This window comes from Dama dama, chromosome 9 (genome assembly GCF_033118175.1).
Source record: "Dama dama isolate Ldn47 chromosome 9, ASM3311817v1, whole genome shotgun sequence".
NCBI lineage: Eukaryota > Metazoa > Chordata > Mammalia > Artiodactyla > Cervidae > Dama > Dama dama.
This window is the reverse complement of record NC_083689.1, coordinates 65,066,258-65,092,077: the sequence shown is the minus strand read 5'-3', so window position 1 is coordinate 65,092,077 and position 25,820 is coordinate 65,066,258. Positions and strand designations below refer to the sequence as shown.

Below are 25,820 nucleotides of genomic sequence, written 5' to 3'. Positions count from 1 at the left end.
AAGCCAACGTACCACAATGATGAGTATGCCTCACACATCGCCAGCCAGAGAAAGTCCACATGCAGCAACAAAGACCCAGGGCAGCCAAAAATAAATACCTAATTTAAAAAAGAAGTGACCCGGACTGAATGTAGAATCCACCTGCCTACCCCACTTCTAGGGGTATCTTGGGCAAGTAACAGCCTCTTAGCGCCTCTGTTTCCTGATTAGTAAAACCAGCATAGTAACAGTATCTATGTCAAGGGTTTGCCGAGAAAATTCTAAGTCCCAAGTAAACCTTGGTCATTGTTAGCTCTGTAATCCATATCAGCAATCACCTTATCTATTCTATACTGATGACACAGATTCCCCCAGCAAGACGGCCAACCCCTTCTGTGTCTATCGGTGGCCCAGCTAAGAGTTTGAGCAGTTATTTTTAGACAGTATCCCAAGCCATCAGTGATGACGCCATCAGTGGCAGCTTCTTCAGTCTGTACAGAGGCAAATCCCGGCCTTGCCTTTGCCACAGATACAACCCCCTCGCAGGGCTCTGCCCTCCTCAGCACTGCTTGATGCTAGGGAGTCTTGTAAAGATCACCAGTCAAACACTCCAGACTCTTGGGCCTGGATATTCCCCTTGGGAACCCTGGGTGGGTGATCCCTTGCCCCCTCCATGCCTCAGTTCCCCTCTGAACAAGGAGAGGGCTGTTCTAGGTGATTCCTGCTGGCCTTTGCAGTCCCAGCGCTCTGCTCAGTCAGTCTGTCTAGGCAAGAGCTCCAGAACCCACGTGGCGGGCGGGGTCGGGAGGCGGGTCAGGGCAGCCCTCCGAGAGGAGAGGAAGAAGGCCTTGGAAGACTGGAGACAGCTTTGGCTGTGGGGAGAAGGGGAGGGGAGGGGAAGGGAAGGAGGAGACACAGGAGGAGGAGGGACCGCGGGGTGGAGGGGGAGACAGACCCAGCCCAGAGCTCTGAGTGGCTTCCTGTTGCCAGGCTCTAAGCCCCTCACATTCCTGCAGACCTTCAGACTGCCCGGAGCTCGCCTGCTGCCTGCCTGCCCGCCACTGAGGTATGTCCGACCCCTGCCCTGACTGTCCCTCCTCTAGGCCTGCACCCCCTGCACCCTGGTCCACTCCTCACTTTGTGTACAAGGGAAAGAAGCTGTGTTGGGAGGTCTCCGGGCGCGGGGACTCCATCCTTGCTCTTCCGAAGGGCAGGGGACATGGACTTGCTGCCTGTTAACTTCTCAGGTGAAACTGAGATCCTGTGGTCTCCCTTCTGGGTTTGCAGAAAGTAATCCGACTGTCTCTGAGAGAGTATTTTCTCTCTGTCTCTCTCTGCGCCTGTCTCACGGGTTTCAGAGGCTGCCTTTACAAATGGGGGCCACTTCTTCCTTTCCTGGGAATATGATCTGCGCACAGCTGCAAGAGGGATGGGCCACCAGAGTCTGCCCTGCTTCCCATTCTAGGAGGAGAAACTTTCTAGATTTGGTTCTTGCACTCTGTTTTCCCAAAGGGAAATTTGGCATGAGTGATAAACTGATCTTTGGAGGGATAAGAGGGGGTCTTCACCTTTCATCAGCACCTCTGTAAAGGCTCCTGTTGCTCTGGAATTTCTCCCCTCTCAACCTCCACCCCCCTCCAACACACACACACACACACACACATACACACACACACACCCCGATTCCGGTGCCATTCAGCCTGAAATAGCACTGTCAGACAATCAGTCTTGGGTTAGGCATTGTTCTCATCCCGGGCTCCCCAGGGTGTAAACACAGGAAACTCAGCAGCAGGAGCCCTCCGTGTGTCTAGATTTGAAGACCCCTGATATCATAGGCTCCAGAGAGGCACAGGGTCCGGTGGGAGACTGGGTGTGGCGGTGGTGTGCTGCAGAGTGGGAGGGGGAAGACAAGATGGAGCGGGTTTCAGGGCAGCCTCCTCACACCTTTGCCATGAGAAGTCCAAACTCTGCACTAGGCTGCTGTTAGGTCTTCTTCAGGTAAACTCCTTCCTACCTGTGGCTCCACTGGCTGGTTGATGAGTGGGCTTCCTGAGTCCCTAAGGGCACCAAGGGAAAAGGGGGACCTTGGGGAAGGCATGTCTTCCAGGAAGCCCAGTCCACCCAAAAAGGAACAGAGGGGCACACATTTTCCTCCAGAAAATGCCATTCTATGCAGAACACATAGAGAAAGGGTTTTCTTTGCGGTTGAATTTCTGTGCACCTCAAGTGCTGACAGCAGGATGAGAAGCACATCAGAAGTAGGGGGGCAGACTAAAGACATACGTTTTACATGTGATCTTAGGTAAATGTCTCCCCTGGGCTTAGTCTTCCTGTCTGTAAAGTAAGAGGAATGGACTCAATGGTCTTTGGTGTGCCTGATGTCCTCTGAACTTTCCAGTGAAGGTCTCTTAAAGCAGAATTCTCCTTAAACCTAGCTTTTGGCTAGGTTTCATGGAGATTGCAAGCCCCTTAAAATTGTATATACAGTTGTGTGTGTGTGTTAGAGAGAGATGAGAGAGTGACACAGAGAGAAACAAAGTTCGCGGCAATATCCTAGAGGGTGTTCACAGCCTTCAGTCTTAAAAATATTCTCAAATGACGCCTGCCCCTCCAGGTAGCCAGAGGGCATGACGTGGGAGATGGAGAGGGTGGGGACTGGAAGCCAAGGTGTATTTGCAGGAGGATGAAAAGCTTTGAAATGGGAGTGGTTGGGGTGAAGAGAGAGTTAACTTGCAGCCATCAGCTGCCACATCGACAAAGCCGGGAGCTGGAGTTGAGGGAGGGAGGGGGAGGGAAGGGAGGGTGCCTGGGGAAGAAATCAACTTTTGAAACTTTCTCCAAGTCCCACCCACCAAAAGGCTCTTCTTTGCTATGACTCACTCTAGGAGGAATGCGAGTTGCCACGGTAACCTTTTTTTCAGGGTCTCTGCCTGCTGGCTGGGAGGGGACACTAGAAACTCTTAGAATATCAGGCTCTGTGGGTCTGAATGTCCCCCACTCCACTCCATCCCAAGAGGGCAAATTCTAGGTCCTGCCCTCCTGATCTCCCAATCTCCCGGGACCCCAGGGCAGCAGTGGGGCTGTAAGATGCTTCCTGTTTCCTGGGATAGGCTACTTGAAGACGTGAGTTTTAAAACCACCTCTATCTCAAAGATGCCAGTTGACCTTGAGCTAATGGCTTCTCCTTTCTGAGCCCCAGGTTCAAGGAGAACCAGGTCCTCCTTGGTTCAAAAAGTGATAACACCACCACCTCAAAGGGATACTGTGTGGACAAAACGGGGATGATACACAGAGAAGCGCTTGCTACACTGTGGCCCTCTCACCTATGAGATGGGTTTTTAGAATGGATGAATTGATGGCATCCGAAGAATTGGTGACATCATTCCCTGCGTTTTTGTCCGGCAGCTTTATCATTTTAGGGTTTGGATATAACTTCCCTTTACTAAAAGTGCCGACAGGCACATTTAAGCAAAATAAATATTGTCCAAATTCTTTTGATTTGGGCACCTTCATATTTCCCAAGAGTGTTGCACCCTCCACTGTCCAAGGCAAAGGCAGAGGTGGATCCTAACTCACAGTGACATTTGGAGAGACACTTCCCCTCTCCAGACTCAGTTTCCCAATCTGTTAAATGGGGACTCTAACCTAGGGTCTCCAGGTGCCCTTTCAGCTCTGAAGTCCTGTGAACCTAACTGCCAGGTGCTGCTTTCATTAGAAAGAACAGTCAGGCCACCTTTTTAACAGCTCCTGGCCCCCTAGTTGAAAAGGAAACAAGAGAGGAGGGGCTAGGGGAAATTGGATTGCATAATAGTCCTGCTAAAATCTTTATCCATCTGTAGAGACTTGTCAACCAACTGCGTGGCTGGGGTTTGCTATTCACAAGAGCAGTTTTCTGTGCTAAAAAATACGCTATAAATAGAAAAGGATGATGAAGGAAAGAGCTTGAGGATGTGAGGTAAACAGGAAAATATTTGACTTTTGACGTTATTTAGACAGGTAGCTATGTGTGCAGAGATAAATAGGGACAGACACAAACCCACGAGGATGCCAAGTATATAAACATTGATTTCACCGACAGGCACCCACTGGCACAGCTGAAAATAAATGTTTCAATACGTGAGCAGACACAGGGGGTCATGCACTCATGGCTCTCTCTGAGCAATACCTTGACTCACAGACAAGTCTCGGATGTCCATCCGATGCATATGCAAACTCTGACCCTCACCTATATGGGCTGAAACCAACAGATGCTGAGTCAGGACCAACACACAGCGTCACATATAACGCTTCACACAGTGGTCCTCAAGGTCATTGGTCACTTATGCAAATACACAATCACCATTTGTAGCCACACACAGACATGCACAACCAGACCTAACTTCAGGTCATGGCGGGGAGATAGACACCTGAGTGTTAGTTGCTCAGTCATGTTTGACTCTTTGCAACCCCATGGACTGTATGTAGCCCACCAGGCTCCTCTCTCCATGCGATTCTCCCAGCAAGAATACTGGACTGGGTTGCCATTTCCTTCTCCAGGGGATCTTCCCAACCCAGAAACTGAACCCCGGTTTCCTGCACTGCAGGCAGATTCTTTACCATCTGAGCACCTGTTGTATATTATAGACAGAAATTGAGACTCAGGAAGGGAGAATAACTCAAAGTCACATCGCAAACTGATGCCTGAGCCAAATTTTCAGACATCTGGAAACATCCAGATGTTCATTTTGGCTTCTTTTGTTGGTTTCCTTTGAGCAGTTTGGTACTCTCCTGACACTCCTCCCCTGTAGTCAACAAGCCCCATGGATAAAAAGTGATAAGAGCTACCTCTCTTCCTCCTTTGTTGGCTTGCCGTGGCCTGATGCAGCCCACATGGCTATGTCATTAGGCAACAGGAGGTGGCTAAGTGGTGACTGCAACCAGTGACTTGACAGAATTTAGAAAAACAGCCTCCTTCTTATCCAGGAGATGTCTAGACAGGACATTAACTCTGCTCTCACTTTTCAAGTTATAGACCTTGATGTCTGTAGGCAAAGTAGGAATGGAGATACCAACTCTCGCTATAGCTGGGTTCTTTCAGAAATGTGGTATTTAACCCATTTCATCTGGGGATCTTTCTGGGCCCTTATGTGTTAGTCATGGCCATAGGATCCTAGACTAATCAAATAAAAAAATAAACAATTCCCCAAACATCTTGCTATTTCTGAATATCTGGAAGTTCAGCCCAGATACCAGCTTGCCGTGTATGACCTCAAGTGAATTATTTTCCCTTTCTGATCCTCAGTCTTCCTATCTCTAAAATCAGAAGCATGGCAAAGAGGTGTTGTTTGGCATGACACCACCAATCCATTGGTAGCAGCTGCCAAAAGAACTGTGTCCAGAATTTGAGTGCCACTCTGGACTTTAGGGGGAAAGGTCATATGGTTGATTAGTAATGTCTGCCACATGCACCAGAGGGGCAGGTGGAGCCACATGTGCCATGGATTTGCTTGCTATCTTTAGGATGTGACAGCCTGGACACTTTGATGTTATTTCTCATCCCTTCCATTTGTGGTCACACAGATGTACCAGTGGCCCCTAGGGGGAGCCAACGGGGAGATCCTGAAGCTCCACCCTGGGGCTTCTAACCACAGCGAAACGTGGCATCTTAGATGTGTTTATGGAACCTCTGTCAGACTGATACCAGTCTTATGCTCTGGGGCTATTTCTGAGTTGCCTCTGAACATCTTCAAACCTATGCTTGAGCACCCTAAAACAGGGGTCCCCAACTTCCAGGACCTAATGCCTGATGATCTGAAGTGGAGTTGATGTAATGATAGCAATAATGTGCACAATGAATAGAATGTGCTTTAATCACACCCTTCACTCCGTCCTGGTCTGTGGAAAAATTGTCTTCCATGAAACTTGTCCCTGGTGCCAAAAAGGTTGGGGACCGCTGCCCTAAATGTTTCTTTTAGCTTCTTCCCTTCCAGCAAGAATTGTTAGAAGCGGAAGCAGGGAGTCAAGGGCCAAGTTGTGAAAGATGGTCCTCTGATAGGCTTCTGACTCAGCTGACTTGGAATGTCAGGGCTGAAAGGAACCTTCGGGACTATGGCCTCAGGGTCTTCAAACTCTCTCATAAAAGAAATTAGAGGTTCTCTGAGGTGTCTCAAGGAGTGTCCCAGTGCCAGTCCCCATCTCAACACTGCTTTTTTTTTTTTTTTTTTAATTTTAAGCTGATTCAGTGAATAGATAATAGTACATTCATATGTACAACAAAGGTGAACGGCTCTTAGTTGTTTCAGACTTGGACTTCTGCAGAAGACTTCACTGAGAGAAAGGGCTCCCTGGCTTGTATCACTCTGAACACCACTGATCTAAAACAACCTCTGCACTGTGCAGATGAGTGGCACTAGGTGAAGTCCAAGGAGTAGAGGAGCCTATTCTAATTTGAAGGGTGAGCTGGGAGCAACACTGCCAAGACTCAATCCCAGGGCTCCTGACTTCCACGTCACCTGTGAGTGGCTGTGTGTGCTCCCTGGGGTGTGAGTGCGTGGCCACACTGGCCACAACGGCACCTCTCTGGACCGTCTCAGCCCTCCTTCTGAGTCCTGGCATTCTGGTGGGCCTGGCTCACTCACGAGTTCCTTTATTAGCCTCTAGACTTGTTTTCCTCTCTTTGGGCTTGTTTACCAGGAGCATGTGTTTTGGGAACCCTTGTTGGTAAGCCAAATGGTGGAAGCAAGATGCCTGGTTTGCGTCAGCAGCCCAGCTGAGAGGGCAGCCTGGGGCCTGGCTTCATCACTGTGCCCTGTGGAGGCTGGGCTGGTGCCCGAGACCAAGAGGAGTAATGCCTCCTTTGTTCCAGCGCAGCACCTGTTCTCCCTGGGCCATGGACAAAGAGCTGGGATTCTTGTCCTGGATTTTCAAGGGGAATGGAGATTCTGGGATCTTTGTTTTTTAAGATACTCTTCTGATGTTTATCTCTTGTAATCACCCATGAATCTTTCAAGGTAAGTGTGTTATTTTCATTTTAAAGATGGAGAAATAAACTGAGGCCCAGAGAGGGAAAACCACTTTCTGAAAGTCACACAACTGCTATACGGCAGAACCAGGATTTGAACCTGTATATTCTGTCTCCAGAGCCCCTGGGCTTACCTCTCTGCCAAAATGCCTCTCTAAAAGTTGATAACCACTCTGTCTAATATGGGCTTCCCTGGTGGCTCAGATAGTAAAGAATTCATTGGCAATGAAGGAGACCTGAATTCAATCCCTGGGTTTGGAAGATCCCCTGAAGAAGGGAAAGGCAACCTACTCCAGTATTCTTGCCTGGAGAATCCCATGGACAGAGGAGCCTGGTGGGCTATAGTCCACAGGGTCTCAAAGAGTTGGGCATGATTGAGGGACTAAGCAAGCTCTGTGTTAATATGGTAGCCACTAGCCACATATGGTTACGTAGAATTTAAGTTAATTAAAATGAAATACAATGAAAACTTCAGCCCTTCATTTGCGCTAGCAACATTTCAAGTGTTCAATAACCACTGGTGGCCACTAGCCACCACGTTACACAATGCAGATATAGAATATTTTCGTCATCTTAGAAAGTTCTAGTAGACTGCATTGCTTCATAAACTCTTCTACTCAAATCAGATTTGATGACTGTAACTCAGATTCTGTGCTTCAAGTCCTTAGGGGTTTACGATTCCAAGATCCACAGTCTAAAATTGAATGATTCCAAGATTTTTCCCTAGTTCTGTCCTTCAGTAACTTTTCAGTGTCCAGAGAGAGCCCACAGGAGGCCATTTATGTTTCAAGAGAGATGAACTTGGGTGGGGTGGGGGGCGGGCAGCTGTACTTTTCCATCCCCACACTCTTTCTAAAGGAGGAGAGGTGACCTCAGCTTCGGGTCCCGCTGGCAGGCAGGGACGGGTTTTCAGCCGTCTCCAGAGCAAATAAAGGCAAAAGGAAAGGACTGGATGTTCGGAACAGGAGGCAGGGGCGGTGGCGGGGTGGGAGTGAGCAAAGTCTGCATCTGACGACCACTGGGCCAAGGGAAACACACCTCCTGCTCCCCCGCTCCCAACCCTCCCAGTCTCTTTTCCTCCAGGGTACCTTGGGCCAGTTCACAGCCCAACTGGGCCCCCTTCAGGTGAGCACCTAGTGGAGGAACTGCCGCCAAGGGAAACAGCATGTGAGGCAGAGGGCAGGCCAGAGGCGGAGGGGGGCAGCCCTGGTCTTCATTCAGCCCTGCCACCCGCTCCTTGGGGCTCTGGGCAGATTTCTTCCCCTCTGGGCCTCAGCCCTCTCTTCTGTACTATAAGGTAGTATGCCTTCAGCCCCCAAGGGGATGCCGGATTATGAAAACATTCTTAAAACGGATAAACACAGGCATCATTACAAACTAAAGAGATACAGAGTTTTTATTTAATACTGCTCATCTATACAAAGGTGTTTATATTTTCACCAGGGGCGGGGGGCATGCCAGACCTAGGTTTGACTGGCAAAGGATGTGTGTACAGCTGATCATTTCTGGATGCTGGGGTTTGGCCCTGTGTTCTGACCTTGCTGGGGTTACTGATGCACCCCTGACCTTTGCAGGACGGGCACCTGGCCTCTTTCACCAGAGGTGGTTTAGAGAACCTCAGAGAGGGAGCTCACGGGTATGCAGGGAGAATGGTCATACATTCGAGAACCGTCCACTGCTGCCCTTCCCTCCCATCAAGCAATCTGGATGGAGAGGATGTTGGGACTGGTGAGGGGAAACTGGGCAAAACCCCAAATTAGGAAAACAACTCCTCCTCCAAGACTGTGTGTCCTTTTCTTTACACTTACTTCCCACTTTTCTCCCCGATCCCCACCCCAGTCTCAAAGAAAAACTCTATGAGGCCCAACCCAAGTCCATGAGGAGGAATTTTGTCAGCTTGAAAGGGGCCTGAATGTTGCCTGACTTCCTCCCTCTCCACCTCAGACCCCTCATCGGAACAGCGGGACTCACAGCCCTCCCATGCCATGGTGCCAGTGTGTGAGACCATTAGAAATTTTAATGCACCGTGAGATCTAGAATCACTTTTCTCTTCTGGCTGCAGCACCAAGGATGGGGGTGGCAGAAAGAGTCAGCGTGTCACTGGGAAAGCATGGCTGGTGAGATAGGACAGACAGAAGAGCCGACCCACAAATCTTTCCCTGGTCACAGAGGAGGAGCAGTTCCTCTGCTCAGATGAAGGACACAAATCCTGGAGATGCCAGTCTTCCTGGCTCTCCAAGCTGAAGCTTACTGCCTTTCCAGCCCTAGCTGGGCTGCTTCTCTAACTGTAGGACTTGTCTGTCATTGGAGCCCAGATAAAGTGCCTTTTTTTATTCCTGCTATGAGTCTCTGACCCTTCAACTTCTAACTGTCTCAGACAAGCCTTTCATGCTTTCTCTCCTGTTCCTTTCACCCAAAGCCACATGCAGGCATTGTTTTGCTTTTGTCTCCAAGTGGGGAAGCAAGAAAGGAGATTTTTCCACCTCTAGGCTTGAGAGAAGTGGAGCGGGGAAGAGAAGCATAGGACTGTGTATGCAGGGTAGGGGGAGAGGAACATTTCCAAAACCTGGGAAGGGAAGACTGCATTCAGATGGGAGAGTTGGGGACACCACGAAGCAAAACCAAGCTCCCAGGTGGATTTCTTTAAATTTCTGTTGGTTTTATTTCGTATACATGCCATAGAATACTGAGGTTTAGTGTCTATTTCAACCCCAATAGAGGACCATTATGAAGTCTTCCCTTCTGCTGCCTGTTTCTACTACCCAAATACCATAATTTAAGTGAAGATGGGGATAATGGAGGGGATGATGTGTGCCAAGACCAGCATGTGCTTGGGACAGTTAAAGGGCATCTCAAGGGCTCAGGCTACCATCTCAAAGCTCAGCTAGTCCAACCCTCTCAAGTAATAGAAGAGGGAAACCAAGATCCAGAGAGGATGAAGGATTGAACCAAAATACCAAGTTAATATTGAGATAGAACCAGAATCCTTGGGATTTAGCTCCAAGCTAAGCGTTTCTTCCACGATGCCAGGGTACCGCCCACCAAGGTGCTTGGTCAGTTGAGAAATCTTGGAAGGAACTAGGGATGAATGAGGGAAGACATGGCCACTGCCCACATTAACTAAAAGCTGCTTAGGCACAGGGGAGCATGCTTGCTCTGTGTGGCCGCAGATGGATAATCACAGTAGACCAGGAGAAGCTTGAAGGGAGGCAAGCTGAACAGTAGAAGGAAGGACTTTCTAAAGCCATTTAGAAACGGAAGTTCACTGAGTTAGAACAAGAAACAAAGCATCCCCACCACAGTCCCTTGGTTAGGGACGCATTTTGTCAGCAAATCATAGAGATTCTGCTCCAAGATGCCCTCCGGTCATGAGATTGTTAGAGTCGAGAGCTCAGCATCTAGAGGAAGGTTTCAGCAGTGACCAGGGTGGGAGAATTTTCTAGAGAATGTTCTAGATCTTAGTTAACATCTTTTAGCTGTGAAGGAGAAACAGAAGGTAACCCTAAACATATGCAAGCATTTGGGTAGTTTCCACACAGAATCCAGAGAAGTACCATCCCTCCTGGGCAGAATGGAGGAAAGTATGGCCATAAGTTTCCACTGACCACACTCAAAAACTATTGTTCTTTGTTTTAGAATGTAGGCCTCATTGTCTCAAATTGGCAAGGGGTTGCTGCCTATTAAATTCTCTTATTAAGTAGGGGTAGGGAGAAGGAGGTCGGGGGAAAGAGGGGAGAGGAGGAAGAGTCTGGGGTATAGGAAGAAAAGAATCCTAGAACATCAGGGATTGAAGGGCCCTTGAACAAGTTCCAGTTCAGCATTGCCCAGACTTGATTAACCAGTTGTCTGTGTCCAATCACTGTTTAAAAATTTAAATAAATGTACTGAGGAAAGAGACAAGATCCCTACCATAAATGGAAAAACCTGCGTACTTCTGTCATAAATAGAAGGAAACTGTTAAACTAGACACAAAGGAGACAGAACAACTGTACTGAATTCCAGCTGGATGTCGTTTCCTGCGGAGGCTCTGAGCCAGAGGCCTGGCCTCTGTTCAAAAGGGCAAGAGATGAGTGTTAGATGTTAAAGACTTGTTAGCACCAAACTGAGACTTTCTCATACCATCAGGATTAAAAGAGAAGCAAGTAGAAGCAACTTTCTCCCTGTCTTTCACTATTGTTTACCATGGACCATCTAAAATTATCTTGCATATCACAGGAATTCAGTGTCAGGAGGAACTCTCCATCAAGACACCTAGCCCTCACTGAATTCTTCATCTCTTTTCTCCCCACAGGGTTCCTAGCATCATGAGGGCCTGGATCTTCTTTCTCCTTTGCCTGGCCGGGAGGGCCTTGGCAGCCCCTGTGAGTACCTGAAAGTCACATCTTCTTGGTCTTACCTCCCACCACCAGCTCAAGGGCATTGAATCTACCAGCCCTGGATGTTCAGAGGGGACAAGCACTTCCCCATCTTGAGTGGTCTTTTTTTTTTTTTTTTTTAAGATTTTTTTTCCCTTAAACTAATAAGCTCAAAATAAAAACTGAATGAGGATCATTGGGAGGAGATTCCAGGGAAGAGAGATTTCCATGTAATGTGAAGATGTACTTGTTTAGCAATCAGAGCTTCCCCAGAAAGGGACTAGGATTGTTTTAGAAGGAAGTGAGCTCTTTGTCATATGAAGACTTACAGAAGAGAAGGGGATGCTGATGGGGTGATGGTAGAAGAAGCCCCAGCCAGCCAGGCACCTCAAAGTCATGTGCTATCTTGCTTCTTCTAACTCCAAGTTGACTCCAAGAAGGAATTGCCAAATAATGATGATGATGACAGTATCACACCTGTGGGGAAGACACTGACATTTGTTAAAATTCAGGGTTCATCCCCTATGGGTCTCCGTTTTCCCATCTGAAGGGAGTTGGTCTCCCATCATTATGGGAGTCTAAGCTGCAGAAATGCTTTTGGAGTTTTGATAGACACTCCAGATGTAACTATACAAAGGGAGGTGCTCCTGCAGCCCACAGAGCCTGCATGTTTGGCTTCTCCTGTGCCCGAGTTGCCCACCCATGGCAGGCGTCTCCCACAAGCTTCTCTCCTAGCTCCCCAGCCTCAGTGGTCCAGGCTAAGGCATGTTAGTGGTGGGAAGCTGGCCCGGACCCCAACCTCTCTGAACACCATTTTTACCTCCCAACAGCAACAGGAAGCCTTGCCTGATGAGACAGAGGTGGTGGAAGAAACCGTGGCCGAGGTGGCCGAGGTAGGTGGTGGGGGCCCCAGACTCCTCTCTGCCAACATCCGCTCCCGCTGGGGAATCCAGACAGGGGCTGCTGGAACAGGCCATTGTTCCCCTTCCCACGTGCACACACAGCACAGATGTAAAGCCGGTGGATCCCCCAATGATGACACACTCCCGAGTGCTCCCCAAACTCTCCCTGGAACCTCATAGGTGGGAGCTATGATTCTGAATTTGTTTTTTACTTTTCCAACTGTGTGACATTTTTTCTCAGATGGTCACCCACAGTCTTCCCAAATGTCAACTGATGAAAGGGAGAGTACCCTGGTGCGGCTGGAAGGGGAGAGAGCTTGGCACCCGCTCTTGCCCTGACACCCCTGCTGGCCTCTAGGGCATCTCCATAGCATTCTGGGCCCTTGAGGAAGAGCGGGTCCGTAGACTCAGTCGCGATCCTGGACCTGGCACTTGTGCCTCCTGGGATCTGAACCCAGCACTCCTTCCGGCATGTCTCTCCCCATCCCCTGTGGGTACCCAAGGCTTTGGGCAAGTCCCCTCCAGCCTTTGCCCCTTTCCTCCAGGTCTGGGGGTGGGATGGGGCATTTGACTCATTCTTCTCCCTCCACCCCAGGTACCTGTGGGAGCCAACCCCGTCCAGGTGGAAGTAGGAGAATTCGATGAGGGTGCCGAGGAAACTGAGGAAGAGGTGGTGGCTGAGAGTAGGTCCCTTCTCCTTGTCTTGTTACACAGGCCTTAGCCCTCTGCCGCCCGGGCCTGGGGCGCGGGCCCAGCCTGTGTGAGGTTCCTTCCCCAGGAAACGCAGGGTAGGGGGGTCCTCCCTGTGGGAGGGGCTGTGAAGGACAAACTGCCTTGACTAAAAGGTTGGGAGTGTTCTCTGGAATTTGGAAAGATCTATTTATAGCCAGGCTGTGAGTGCTAGGAAGGGAAGTCTTAAGCTGGAAGTGGCCTTGTCCCCTTGCAGCACTTTAATCTAGTTCCAGAGTTGGGTTTCAGGTTCCCACGGAGATCCCCAGTCCCGTCCGGTCACTTGATGGCCCCAGACGCTTTCACACTTATAAGCTTATTTAATTGTCAAATGGCCATGAGGAAATAAGGTCTGGAAGCCTGACACAACTCCTATACAGCTTGTGAGAAGCAGGACCTGGGGCTTCTGGCTCCCACCCACAGTCCAGATCCCTAACCCGCATGATGGAGACTCACCGTACCCCAGGGGCTAACAGCCCAGACTCTGGGGGTGGACCAACCAAGGTCTGCCTCCAAACTTTGTGCGATGCCCTCTGACAGCCCTCAAACCTTCTCTGAGCCCAGCTTGCTCATGTCTTGCGTGGGGAAGGGTGAAGACAGTAGACCCCCACCCCAGGGTTGTCGAGGGACTATGAGATAAAAGTAGAGGCACCCTTGCCCAGGACCTGGCCGGGCAGGCACCCAACAAAGGAAGACTGCAACACCCCAGTCAAGCACCGGGAGGAAAGGTTAGATGAGCTCTCACCCTCAGGGCCTGAGTATCCACTGGAGCAGAGGGGCGTCTACTGAGTCCTGTTCCTTCCCCTCCACGTCCCTCATCCGGTGTTTACAAGACACAGGCAGACTCTATTGTTCGGTGTGGTCCTGGGGCTCTGATCCCTTTTCCGCTGCAGACACTCAGGTGTGTTTTGCTGGGCTGCACAGCTCCCTGGCTCCGTGACAACAGCTGACTTTCCGAGTCATTCTAGAAAGTCTATTCTAGAATTCTGAACTACTTTGCTGTCATTGATCCATGAACAGCCAGAACACAGTGGTTGCTTCAACCCTCGGGGGAGCCATATGGCATCCGGTGCTCCCGGGTCCCAGACTGAATCCCCAGCCCCCGCAGGAGTGCCTGGCCCTGACCTCAGACCAAATCTCTAGTTCCCCAGACTGAGCCAACTGCTCCCCGACAAGCTGATTTCAGCAGAAGAGAAGGGAGGGCGCAGGGCTGCCCGAAGGTTGAGTGGGGGCCAGACCCGAGGACTTCTGTTCAAGGAGCCGTGTGTGTTGGGTTGGGATGGATGTGCTAGCCCGGGTGAGGCTAATCACGTCGCCCTTGTGCTCTGCCAGACCCCTGCCAGAACCACCACTGCAAACACGGCAAGGTGTGCGAACTGGATGAGAACAACACCCCCATGTGCGTGTGCCAGGACCCCACCAGCTGCCCTGCCCCCATTGGCGAGTTTGAGAAGGTGAGGCCCGAGGGACAAGGCGGGGGGTGAGGGCTGCAGCCCTCAGAGCGTCTGCCCACAACACTGCCGGCCTGGGGGTCCCACAGGGCAGCTCCAGGCTCAGAAGTCCCCTCGCTAGGTCTAGTCACAGCAAGAGACCCAGCCAGAGGGGGTCTCTGTCTGGGACTCTCCAGCAGTCAATGGAGAGTGACTGTCACTGACTCTCCAGCAACGGGCAGGAATTTACCAGCTTCCAGCCCTACTGAGACTCAGAAGGGAACACACAGGAGGGACTTTCTCACATGGGAGAATCTTGGCAAAGCATCAGGTCCAAACACTTGTGTTCTGGGTCACAGCAAAGGATGACATCAACCTTCATTTCTACCTCTTGATAGTGTGAGATCTTAGCTATGTTCCTGATCCTCTCCAAGTTTTCTCACCTCTAAAGATGGAACAGAAATAGACTTGATCTCATAGAGCTATTGCAGGGGTTTGTCAGATAATGCCTGGTACTTAGTAAGTATTCAATATGTACTATTTAAAAAAAACTTTCAAAGCTGTCCATTCAGTCTCCAATAGGACTCATCTGTCCATCCATCCATCCAAGTAAATATTTATTGAGCACTCATGCATATCAACCATTGTGCTAGTGGTCACCTAGCTCAGGGCCACAAATTGAGTTCCAGCATCATTCCTACAACTCCACCTCACCTTCAACCTCTCCCCAGTACAACTTACCCTTTGAGGTCCAAATTTTAGCATCTTCGTCAGCTCTTCCCTCCTCCTCACCCCACCACCCCCTATCACACTGGTCACCAGTGCCCAGCAGTTCTCCCTCCGCAGTGATATGTACGCAGTAAGTATGTGAAGGGTTTTCAAGACAAGGCTTCTCTCCTCCTGACACAACTACTTACTGCCACTGCCCTTGTTCAGCCCATAGCAACTCTGCTCTGCCATCCTCATGTGCAGAGATTTGCAAGAAGGACCAATATAACTCACCACATATTTGCACTCACTGCTAATAGTTAAGGATACGTAGCTGGCTGAAAAGGGAATTGGATACCGGCTGAGTGTGGAGGGATCCATGCATAGTCTTGCTTATATTCCCCCTGCCATGAAGGATTTCTTTCCCCAGCTACAAAGGTGAGCTGCAACCTCATGCAAGCAAGGCTTCTGCCCAGCGAAGCCCATTACAGACTCAGCACCCAGTGTTTAGTTGAAGCCTGGCCACGTAGGCATCCCATGCCTAGCATACACCCAAATTCTAGACTCCAAGCAGGAAAAGAGATGTTCAGCATGAACCATACTGTTTGTATGAGCAACCCAGGCAAATTGAGACACTTGCATCATTTGTAGACATCAGTTTTCTAACAGTGCAAGCAACTGTTCACCAGCCTCGCTCCCAGACACCAGCCAAGGGCCAACATCACAAGAAGGCCTTTCTAAGAACAACAATCCCAGGCCTATTTTATTAACTCTTCTCGGCATACTCTACCTTTCCCTCATCCTCGCCTTCAATTCATCTTTTCTGTATTTCCCAGGTTTGCTTTCCCATATCTCAGCCCTGACTCCATCGTTCCGCTGCTCAGAGACCAGCAGCGGCTCTCAGCTTGGGCTGAACATTGACTTAGGAGCCTAAAGAGCGGCTCCTTGCCTGGGCCCCACCCTTAACTCACTGTGTGGACCCCGGGCTAACCACGTTCCTTGCCTGGCCCTCAGTGTTCCCATCTCTAAAATGGGCACGGATGGCGGTACTGGCGAAGGGCTTTGGGAATGAGGGTGAGGCACTCTATGCTTTGCCGACAGGTATGCAGCAATGACAACAAGACCTTCGACTCTTCCTGCCACTTCTTTGCCACCAAGTGCACGCTGGAGGGCACCAAGAAGGGCCACAAACTCCACCTGGACTACATCGGACCTTGCAAATGTGAGTCTCTCCTCGGGCCCCGCCAAGCCTCCCGACTCGGGGAAGAGGCAGCAAACTGGCACTGATGCTGGTTCTGTCACCTCTGAGCTGTGTGATCTTGGGCACCTCTCTTCCCCTGTCTGAGCTTCAGGGATCCCAGTTATAAAATGAGATGATTGTTTAAGAGCTGGTATCTGTACTCAGGACCCCTCCAGGATGGACTGAGCAGTGGAGGAAACACAAGATCAGGGCAGATTTCTGGAGCCTCTCACTAGCATCCAAGACAGCTCACTTCTTTTCTGTAATGATGAGGAAGTTCTTCTATAGGTCTAACCACAATCTTTCCTGCTTCAATGTTGTGAAGCAAAAATGATGTTCTTCCTGGGCCTAAAAAGTGTTTTAAAAATACTTGAATTTGAATGCATTAAAATCAAGGCAATCCAGTCAGTTCCCCTTAGACCCTGTTACTCAACATTGTCATATCCTAGGCCTTTTTACTTTGTTACATTCCCATCTGCCCGCATAAAACATATGATTAAGCACCTGCTTCTAGAAACCTGGGAGCCAGGTGTTGTGGGCAGGAATGCCAGGGCTTGCCTGGCCTTTAGGGAGTGATCCCAGGGGCAGACTCAGCTGGCCCAGGCTCCTGCTCCTACGTGTCTGCCTCCCTGTCATCCGAGACAGGCAAGGCCCCCTCTGCTCCCCTCCAAGACAGCATCCACATGGTGTGTCTGGTATGTTCTGACACCAGATGACACCGGGGAGGGCCCTCACCTGCCTCAGGTGTGCAGAGTGCAGAAAGGTGGAGGAAGGGAACCAGGTTCTCCTGTGGTCAGCACCGCTCTTGCAGTTACAGGACCCTGGATGGAAAAGAGAAGGCGCAGGCCTGGAGAAGGAGGGCGGGGGAGGGACGTTGGTAGGAATCCTTGGGCAGTGAGACTGACACTTGTGCCAAGTGGCTCTTCTGTTCTCTGGGGCGTATCGCTTGCTCCAACTCCTAGCGTTTCCCTCTCAGATGTTCTCTTCCACTCCCCAGCTGCTGGTGAAGAAGGTCGTGGTCCTAACCACAGAGGGGACTTTCCATGGGCCCAAGGATGGGGGAATGATGGACCCCTAGGCCCCCTGGCACCCATATGCCCTGGCGCTGGATGAGGCTCTGATAACGTGGCCTTAAGCAAGCCCCTTCTCTCCACACTGATCTCTAATAATTCCAAGAAGGTGGACTTGGATGAAATCTCTAGGACCGACATTTTGTCACCTTGAGTTCCAAAGACCAGGATGCAATCCTATCGCTAAGAATGTTCTGGTAATTAAGCATACCTGAACCCCCAGCCCGGTTAAGCTGGGCCTATGGGTGAATGCTGTTCCTCAGTCACCCAGCTTCAAACATCTCTCAAGGGTCAACATCATTATGGTGGGTCCTGGCTTCTGTTTTCAGGGCCCAACACCCAGAAAAGCAGGAGTCTCTGGAGCAAACCATTTCCTTCCCCAGATCAGATCAAGGTCAAGGGAACAGGGGATGTGCCTTTGCACTTGTCCATTTGCAGAGTATTCTCCCCCCATCCCCACCCCCGCCAATCTCCTTTGTTCAAAAGGTGTGAAGAAACTGTGGCCCAGAGAGGCCGAGCCCTGTGCCAAGGTCACAGACTGAAGCAGTAGCAGGAGAAGGGCGGGGTTGGGGAGAGCGACCTGGCCCGCACGTTGGCCCTCGGGCAGGGAGAGTCAGGGTCTGTGGTGACCACCCGGTGTGTTGACCCTAGACATCCCACCCTGCCTGGACTCCGAGCTGACTGAATTCCCACTGCGCATGCGCGACTGGCTCAAGAACGTCCTGGTCACGCTGTACGAGAGGGACGAGGACAACAACCTCCTGACCGAGAAGCAGAAGCTGCGAGTAAGGGCCGTTCTCGTGCTGTCTCGGGGCATTTGCTCGGCCCCGAGCTGGCCCTGACCTCGGGCCCCAGGCTGGCTGAGATCCACAGTCCTGTTCACAGATCTAGGCCCCCAAATGTAAGCCCGCATCCCTGCTCCAACGAGCGCCTCTGTCCCGGGTTTGAGGACACAGACTCCTCCGTGCAGCCTTTGAAGTCTCCTAGAGCACATTCACGGAGAAGGCAATGGCACCCCACTCCAGTACTCCTGCCTGGAGAATCCCATGGATGGAGGAGCCTGGTGGGCTGCAGTCCACGGGGTCGCGGAGAGTCGGACACGACTGAGCGACTTAGCAGCAGCAGCAGCAGAGCACATTCAGGGGCTTCCCAGGTGGCGCTAGTGGTAAAGAACCCCCCTGCCAATGCAGGAGACATGAGAGACATGGGCTCAATCCCTGGGTTGGGAAGATCCCCTGGAGGAGGGCATGGCAACCCACTCCAGTATTCTTGCCTGGAGAATCCCACGGACAGAGGAGCCTGGCGAGCTATAGTCCATGGGGTCAAAAAGAGTTGGACATGACTGAAGTGACTTAGCATGCAGGCAGAGCACATTCACCTCTTAAAGGCTCTGAGGAGTCCTGTAATGAAAGGACCTGCTCACTTTGTTTAGCTCCATGTTAAGTACGGGGCATAAACAATTCTATTCCCTTTTCCTTCTGAGTCTGTGGACTTTAAGGGGCATATCAAGCACTAGGAGTACTGATAAAATACAGCTCCCTGGGCCCCACCTCAGGCCCACTGAACCAGTGTCTCTGTGAAGCAAGGCCCAGGAAGCTGCATTTTGACACACTCCCCAGTTATTCTGATTGAGATGGCCCCAGGCCTCCACTTCTGTGGATGAGATAATGCTGGTACTCATCTAACCACTTCCTTCCCTCATTTGGTCTCTACACCCCATCCCTACCCCCCAGCCCCACCACACTGCTCAGCATGTGGGATCTTAGGTTCCCAACAGGGATCAAACCTGTGCCCCCTGCAGTGGAAGCACAGAGTCTTAACCCCTGGACCACCTGGGGGTCCCCCTTCCCTCATTCTAAACCGAGACTTGGGCTGGTCTCTGCCTGCTCTGGCCTCCTGTCGGGGGAAGGACCTTGACTGGCCCCGACAGCCTCCGTGGACCCTTCGTCTCACAGCGTCTCTGCTCCCACAGGTGAAGAAGATCCACGAGAACGAGAAGCGCCTGGAGGCTGGCGACCACCCTGTGGAGCTGCTGGCCCGGGACTTCGAGAAGAACTACAACATGTACATCTTCCCGGTGCACTGGCAGTTTGGGCAGCTGGATCAGCACCCCATTGACGGGTAAGACCCCAGACCCTCAGGATCACAGCGGGGAGCTGCCTCTGGCTTGGCCCTGGAGTGGACAGTCACCAGTCAGGGCTGCTAGGTGCACTAGATGTGGTCAGAAAACTCCTCAGGGGTCTCTGCTGCTCCCAGCCCTGGAGGCCCATAGTTTGCCTAAGGGCTGAGGCAGGAGAGGATAGGTGTAAGAGAAAGGATATAGAAGATTTAGTGCCATGAGTCACTCCCTCCTTACTGCCCTAAGAGGCAGAAGCCATCAGAACTGAAAACCCCACCTTAACCCTGTGAGTGCCAGCCTTGGGTATCCATTCAGCAAGGTAGAAGGAGCTGGGAAGGAGCGCCAGACTCTGTGAGGTGGCAGGGTCTGTGTGAGACAGAAAGGCCCTGAGACCTGGCCCCAATGGGGCAAACTGGCTCTGGAAGTTCTTAAGACATTCACAGTGCCCATCCCATCTCCATGGCAAGCCCTTGGTTTGATCACTCCTGCCCCGTGTTGAAATGAGTTAGGAAGTGCCATAGTAAACGCCCTGTGGGATAAGCCGATAGTTGGTCAGTGAACCAACATTTATTGAGTGTCTATTACATGTCCAACATGATTCCAGGCAGGGGATTTAACTGTAGTCAGAACTGACACGGAGGCCCTTGCCCCCATGGAGCTCACCCTCTGGGTGGTGATCTGTTTCTCACAATGGAAGGAAAAAGTAAGGAAGGTGCCCCGAAGTTGCAGGTGGTGGCTGATGCTTCTGCAGCTGAGCAGGACAGGCCCCCCTCACCTCTGCCTTCTCTTGCTGTGTGCTCCTGGAGCAGCTCAAGAGGAGGGCCGCTCTGCTCACACAGGATGCCCAGGGCTGCTCCCCTCTGGGAGGCTCAACCCTTCCTCCTAGTCCAGCCCACCCTGTGGGTGATCCTGGGGGGCTGGGGTCTCCTGAGTGCTGGGAAACTGCCTGTAGCTTCTCTCCCAGGCTCTTTCCATGGCTGAGATCCATCTGAGTCATACCGTGAAGGGGAGGGGAGAAGTCAGGGAACATCTGGACTCAGGCTGAGCAAGGAAGGGGCCTGGAGGGAGGCTTCCAGATGGGGCTGCAAGGACCCTGCATCTGGGAAAGCAGGCTGGGTCAGAGGATCGTCCTGCCCCTTTCCTTGACCCAGAGCTGCCTGGTGACCTTGCCTGAGTCCCTGCCCATCTCTGGGGCTCGCTTTCCTCACTGATATACAAAGAAGGCGGAGAAGCTTCAGTTCAACTGATCCCTTCCATGAGTTGGGCCAGATAGGAGGGCCTGGGGGTCCTTGGGGAAGAGTGTTTTGAGGACAACTAATGGAGGGCTCTGGGGAACAAGGGAAAAAAAATCCTATATGTGCTCTGGAGTCCAGGCCAGCTGGGAGGACAGGAACAGAGGAGATTGGGAGAGAAATCAGAAGGCCTCCCTCTCACACGGGACATAGTACATAAAAGATAAAGTTCTACTCACCCTCTGCCTGCCAATTCCAATCTCTTCCCACGCTCCCTTCTCAGAAGTTGGCACCCTCTCCCTTTTTTTTTTTTCCAGCCACACATCTAATGGGATCATAGTTTCCTGACCGGGGGTCAAACCAGGCCCTTAGCAGTCAAAGTGCAGAGTCTTAACCACTGGGCTGCCAGGGAAACCCCACCCTTCCTCCCCAACTTTTTCAGTACTCTCTTCAGTTTGATGCATCTCTTTTTCACCTCTTTTCTGAGTATTTGCAGATGTATAAATGTGTCTGCAGAAAACATGCATTGTTGTTTCATACCATATTTTGATCTACCAACAGCAGAATTGCTGAATATTTTAAGCTTCTGTGCCCTCAATTCTTAGTCAGTTAGGAAACAATGAAATTCACCATGAGACCTGTGAACCCTATGAACCCACAGACCTCAGACCTAGAAGGGCCCTTAGATGTTATGATCAACTCCTCCCCCTTTGATGGAGGAGGAAACTGAGGCTCAGAGTGGGGCAGTGCTGTATGCTCAGAACCACAGCAGGTCAGTGGCAGAGCCGGGGCAGACGCAGGATCCCGGCTTCCCATTCTGCAATGAACATCCTCTCCTTTAGCCCCAAGGGGCAGGCTCCCTCCCCCTGTCTCCCCAAGCAGGGCTATGGGGCTGGCTCAGCCTCAGTCTCTCCCCACCTCACCCCTGCAGGTACCTGTCTCACACCGAGCTGGCCCCACTGCGTGCCCCCCTTATCCCCATGGAACACTGCACCACCCGCTTTTTCGAGACCTGTGACCTGGACAACGACAAATACATTGCCCTGGACGAGTGGGCCGGCTGCTTCGGCATCAAGGAGAGTGAGTGTTTGAGCAAAGGGTCTGCTATCCTCTCCCTCCCACCTCGCTGCTCTCTGTATGTCTGTCCTTCCTGTCCATCTCTGCTCTGTGCCTGGTTAACTCCTGTCTGCTCTCCCTGCCTGGGTGGGCCTCACTCTTTTAGATGACTTCCTGGTCCTTCTCTATCCACCCGACTGTCTCTTTCTCCCTTTTGAAGCATCAGTACTCACTCTGTGTCTAGCACTGCTTTGGGAACTGACAGTCATCTACAGGAAACAGCACGTGTAATTAGGCAGCGCAAGTCACAAGGACCGGCCAGGGACGGGGGAGACCGAAGTTCTCAGTCATAGACTCCCTGGGTGACCTTGGACTGGTTACCTGGCCCCCGGCCCCTGGGATGGGTGGGATCTGCCAACTCCTTGGGAAACATTTCCTCACTGACCCTGGCCCCCAAGTCTAATTCTACTCCTTCTTGCCTTGCAGAGGACATTGACAAGGACCTCGTGATCTAAAGCCACGCCTCCTCCTGCAGAACCCGATTCTCTCTCTTTGACCTTCCCCCTCCTGTTTTCCCCAATGTTTAAAATGTTTGGATGGTTTGTTGTTCTGCCTGGGGTCAAGGTGCTAATATAGACTTAAACGAATACATTAACGGTGCTAAACATAGACATTTTAACCCAAGTCACGACATTCTTAGCTGTAACTCAGCTATCACGGCCTCTTGCTCACCCACTAATGGTCCCATTTTCCCCTTGCCGTGTGCACCTCTGCCCATTGTCTTGGTGGCACATGGGTGGAACACTTGATCTGCTCGAGTCTGCCTTCAACACACGTTGCATCTTCAGATTTTCTACTTTTCTGCTTGAAACTAATATTCACCAAGTCAGACTTTGTGTTAACTTTATTTCAGGGTATTGGCTGCCAGGGGGTCATTCCTAAGTGGCCTGAAGATGGACAAAGGGAAGTAACAGGCACGTGATGTTGGCAAGGATGCTTCTAGGGCTAGAGGATCAGTGGTGGGAGAGACCTGCAGAATCTACCAGCCAGAACCACAGATAACAAATCTTGTGGTCAGGGGCTGTGACTGAGAGAAGGAAATTGAGGCTATGTTCTGGAAGTACATAAACTCTCACACAAACCCAGTTCTTCACCATTTCCCCTTCTCACTTTGCAGTGCCATTTCTTTTTGCATTAGGCAATTTGCTCAGACTTTTCAGAGCCATGGCCCATCCGTTCTCTGGAATCCCCCACACCTCTGAGAGGTGGATCACCACATCCTGCAGGGCTGCTCCCCTCCAAACTACCTTAAGGAGATGCAGGACAGGGAGGCTGTTTCAGCCAGAAAGACCAAAATCAAGAGCGAGGTGCAGAACGTGGTAAAACAGAAAAAGGGCAGGTGGCAAATTGGTTTTCTTTTGGGTTTTCTGTTTTCTTTTTTCACATCTGGATGGCTGTCACCAGAGATCTTTCCTTCAGTCGCTAGCATGTTCCTCCTCTTCTCCCCTCCCCACTTTTTCTTTCTATTAATCAAAAGAAATTTCAAAATCAATGGGATGGTCGGATCTCACAGGCTGAGAACTCGTTCACCTCCAAGCATTTCATGAAAAAGCTGCTTCTTATTAATCATGCAAACTCTTGCCACGATGTGAAGAGTTTGACAAATCTTTCAAAATAAAAAGTACTGATTTAGAAACTGCCTCCCTGAGTGACTTTCATGTGTCTTAGTGACCTCATTTCCCTGACATGGAGATACGTGGTCATAACATGTCCACACATGAATGCACAGATGCAAAGCTTTGCAAATGCATTATTATCCTTTTGTACACACAAGCTTACTTATACATAGGGAATGTATGGTGCCTATAAGCATGGATTTAGCTTTTAATTTTATGACCTGGGGGCTGACCTTTTTCATGATTGCACTTCATTAGGCTAAGCAACTGAGGAAAGCACCAATGAAAGCAATGCCTTCACTAAGCATTCACTCATTCATTCACCCATCCATCAAGAAATGTTATGATGTACTTACTATCTACTGATCCCATTCCAGGTACTACAGACACAGCTGTGGCAAAGCAGATAAAGCATTTGTTCTTCTGGAACTTACAGTCTAACAAGGAATGGGTTTTAAAAATGCCCAACTAAATGCAAATGACAATATGTGATAGGTCACTGAAGGGCTCCCCTGGTGGTTCGGACAGTAAAGAATCCAGCTGCAGTGCGGGACACACAGGTTTGATTCCTGGGCTGGGAAGATCCCCTGGAGAAGGGAATACCCACTCCAGTATTCTTGCCTGGAGAATTCCATGGACAGAGGAGCCTGGTGGGCTACAGTCTATGGGGTCACAAAGAGTTGGATTGAGTGACTAACACTTTCACTTTTCACACTGAAGGGAGAATATAAGAAACCAGCAGGGGATGTCACAGAAGGAATCAAGATTACTCTTGTTCCACAGTAATCACTCCCCAAGCCTGGCTATTTAGATTTAAATTTAACTTAAAATTTAAAATTCAGTCCCTCAGTCATTCCAGAAACATTTCAAATGCTCAACAGCAAAATGTGGTTAGCGGTTACCCTACTGAACAGAGCAGATCCAGACATTTTCATCATCACAGAGCGTTCTATTGCACCGGGCTGTTCTAGGGCTTCCTTGAAAAAACCTGAGTCACAAAGGAAAAGAATGAAGTGTTGGGAGGGGCAGAGGTGAGAGAGGAGAAGGGTCAGGGAAAGGGCATTCCAGGCCGAGGAACAGCACAGGCACAGGTCTTGAGTGGGTGGGGAACATGATGAGTCCCCCAGCATGGTCTGTGTCCAGGCTGAGGGCTGTCTTGTACTGGATGAAGCTGAACAGGTGGGCAGAGGCCAGACCCTGCAGTCTGGTAGGCCATGTGAGGAGTTTGGATTTTATTTTTTTGTTTGCAGTGGAAGTTATTGGCGGGTTTTAAACCAGAGAAACAGAGACAAGATTAGACTGGCTTTAAAAAGAACACTCTGGCTCTGGAAAGGCCCACCGTTAAGTCCACTGAGCGTTTTTCAAGGTTCATGCGTGCCCATCACGCTGGTGTGATATTTCAGGCTGGTGTTCTGAGGCTCCCCTTTGAGATAGAGAAATAGTTCCAGGAAGTGTGCTTAGTTGCAATGGACCACACACAGAGCGAGGTCTTCAGATGCCAAGTCTAGAGTTGGTTTATTCCTCTCTTATTTTACATTATTTTCAAACTACTAATAATACAAAGTCATTAAAAAAAATCATAAAACTCATAAACTTGTATTACTGTGTTTCTTGTTCACACAATGGGAGGCAAGGACCGGGCAGTTTGATCCCGGCCATTTGAGGAAGGCAAGTCCAGCCTAGTGTCATCATCTAGAGGAATCCAGGCAGAGACTGATAGGGTACATTTTGGAACTGGCTCATTCCTTCACTCTATGACGTTTACCAGATGCCCGCAGTAATGTTTTATGTTCTCCCGAGTAAGCGCAGGCATGGCCTCTGCTGCCCTGGAGCTTTCATTCTGGCTAGGCAGACCATGCAGAAATCAGACCATTTGAGGCAGAAACATGTGATGCAAAGGCCATAGAGCAGAGAGCTCTGACGGAACGTGGCTTGAACGAGTCGTTCCTTCGGGTAGGGAGGGAGCTGCGACATTCCCCTGAGACTGTAGGACGCAGTCCTTGCGTCTTGGTCAGCCTGGGGAGACCCCCTGTATAATACACAGCGCTCACTCTCAGAACAGCTCTGCTCCCCACACTGGCACATGAGGAAACTGAGGTTCAGGCAGGCTGAGTGACTTGCTCATTTTTCATAAACTGGGGGAAATTGGAAACCAGAGCTTTCTCCCCTATATCTAGAATTCTCCCTCTAGGGAGTTTTGCCAAGTTTTCAAGGAAAAGGCAGCATCAAAGAGAGGCAAAGAGCATGAATCAGCCTGGAACCCTGGGAGGACAAGGTGGGGTTGCAGCAACACTGAGGAGCTGAGTTGAGGGGGGCCCTCAGAA

General features: G+C 50.5%; 1 protein-coding gene across 2 annotated transcripts; it reads left to right on the top strand.

The window, feature by feature from the left end:
* The first annotated feature begins 891 nt into the window (after positions 1 to 891).
* SPARC (secreted protein acidic and cysteine rich) lies at positions 892 to 23,520 on the top strand. Of its 2 annotated transcripts, none has more exons than XM_061151779.1 (10): positions 892 to 1,045; positions 11,271 to 11,340; positions 12,165 to 12,227; positions 12,832 to 12,919; positions 14,298 to 14,419; positions 16,205 to 16,325; positions 18,065 to 18,198; positions 19,386 to 19,534; positions 21,696 to 21,844; positions 22,307 to 23,520. In XM_061151779.1, exons 2-10 carry the CDS (start codon positions 11,284 to 11,286, stop codon positions 22,333 to 22,335), a joined length of 912 nt encoding a protein of 303 aa, XP_061007762.1. In that variant the 5' UTR covers positions 892 to 1,045; positions 11,271 to 11,283; the 3' UTR covers positions 22,336 to 23,520. The 2 variants fall into 2 exon arrangements, with proteins under 2 accessions (XP_061007762.1, XP_061007761.1); XM_061151778.1 differs by lacking the exon at positions 892 to 1,045 and adding an exon at positions 6,946 to 6,968.
* Positions 23,521 to 25,820: the final 2,300 nt, after the last annotated feature.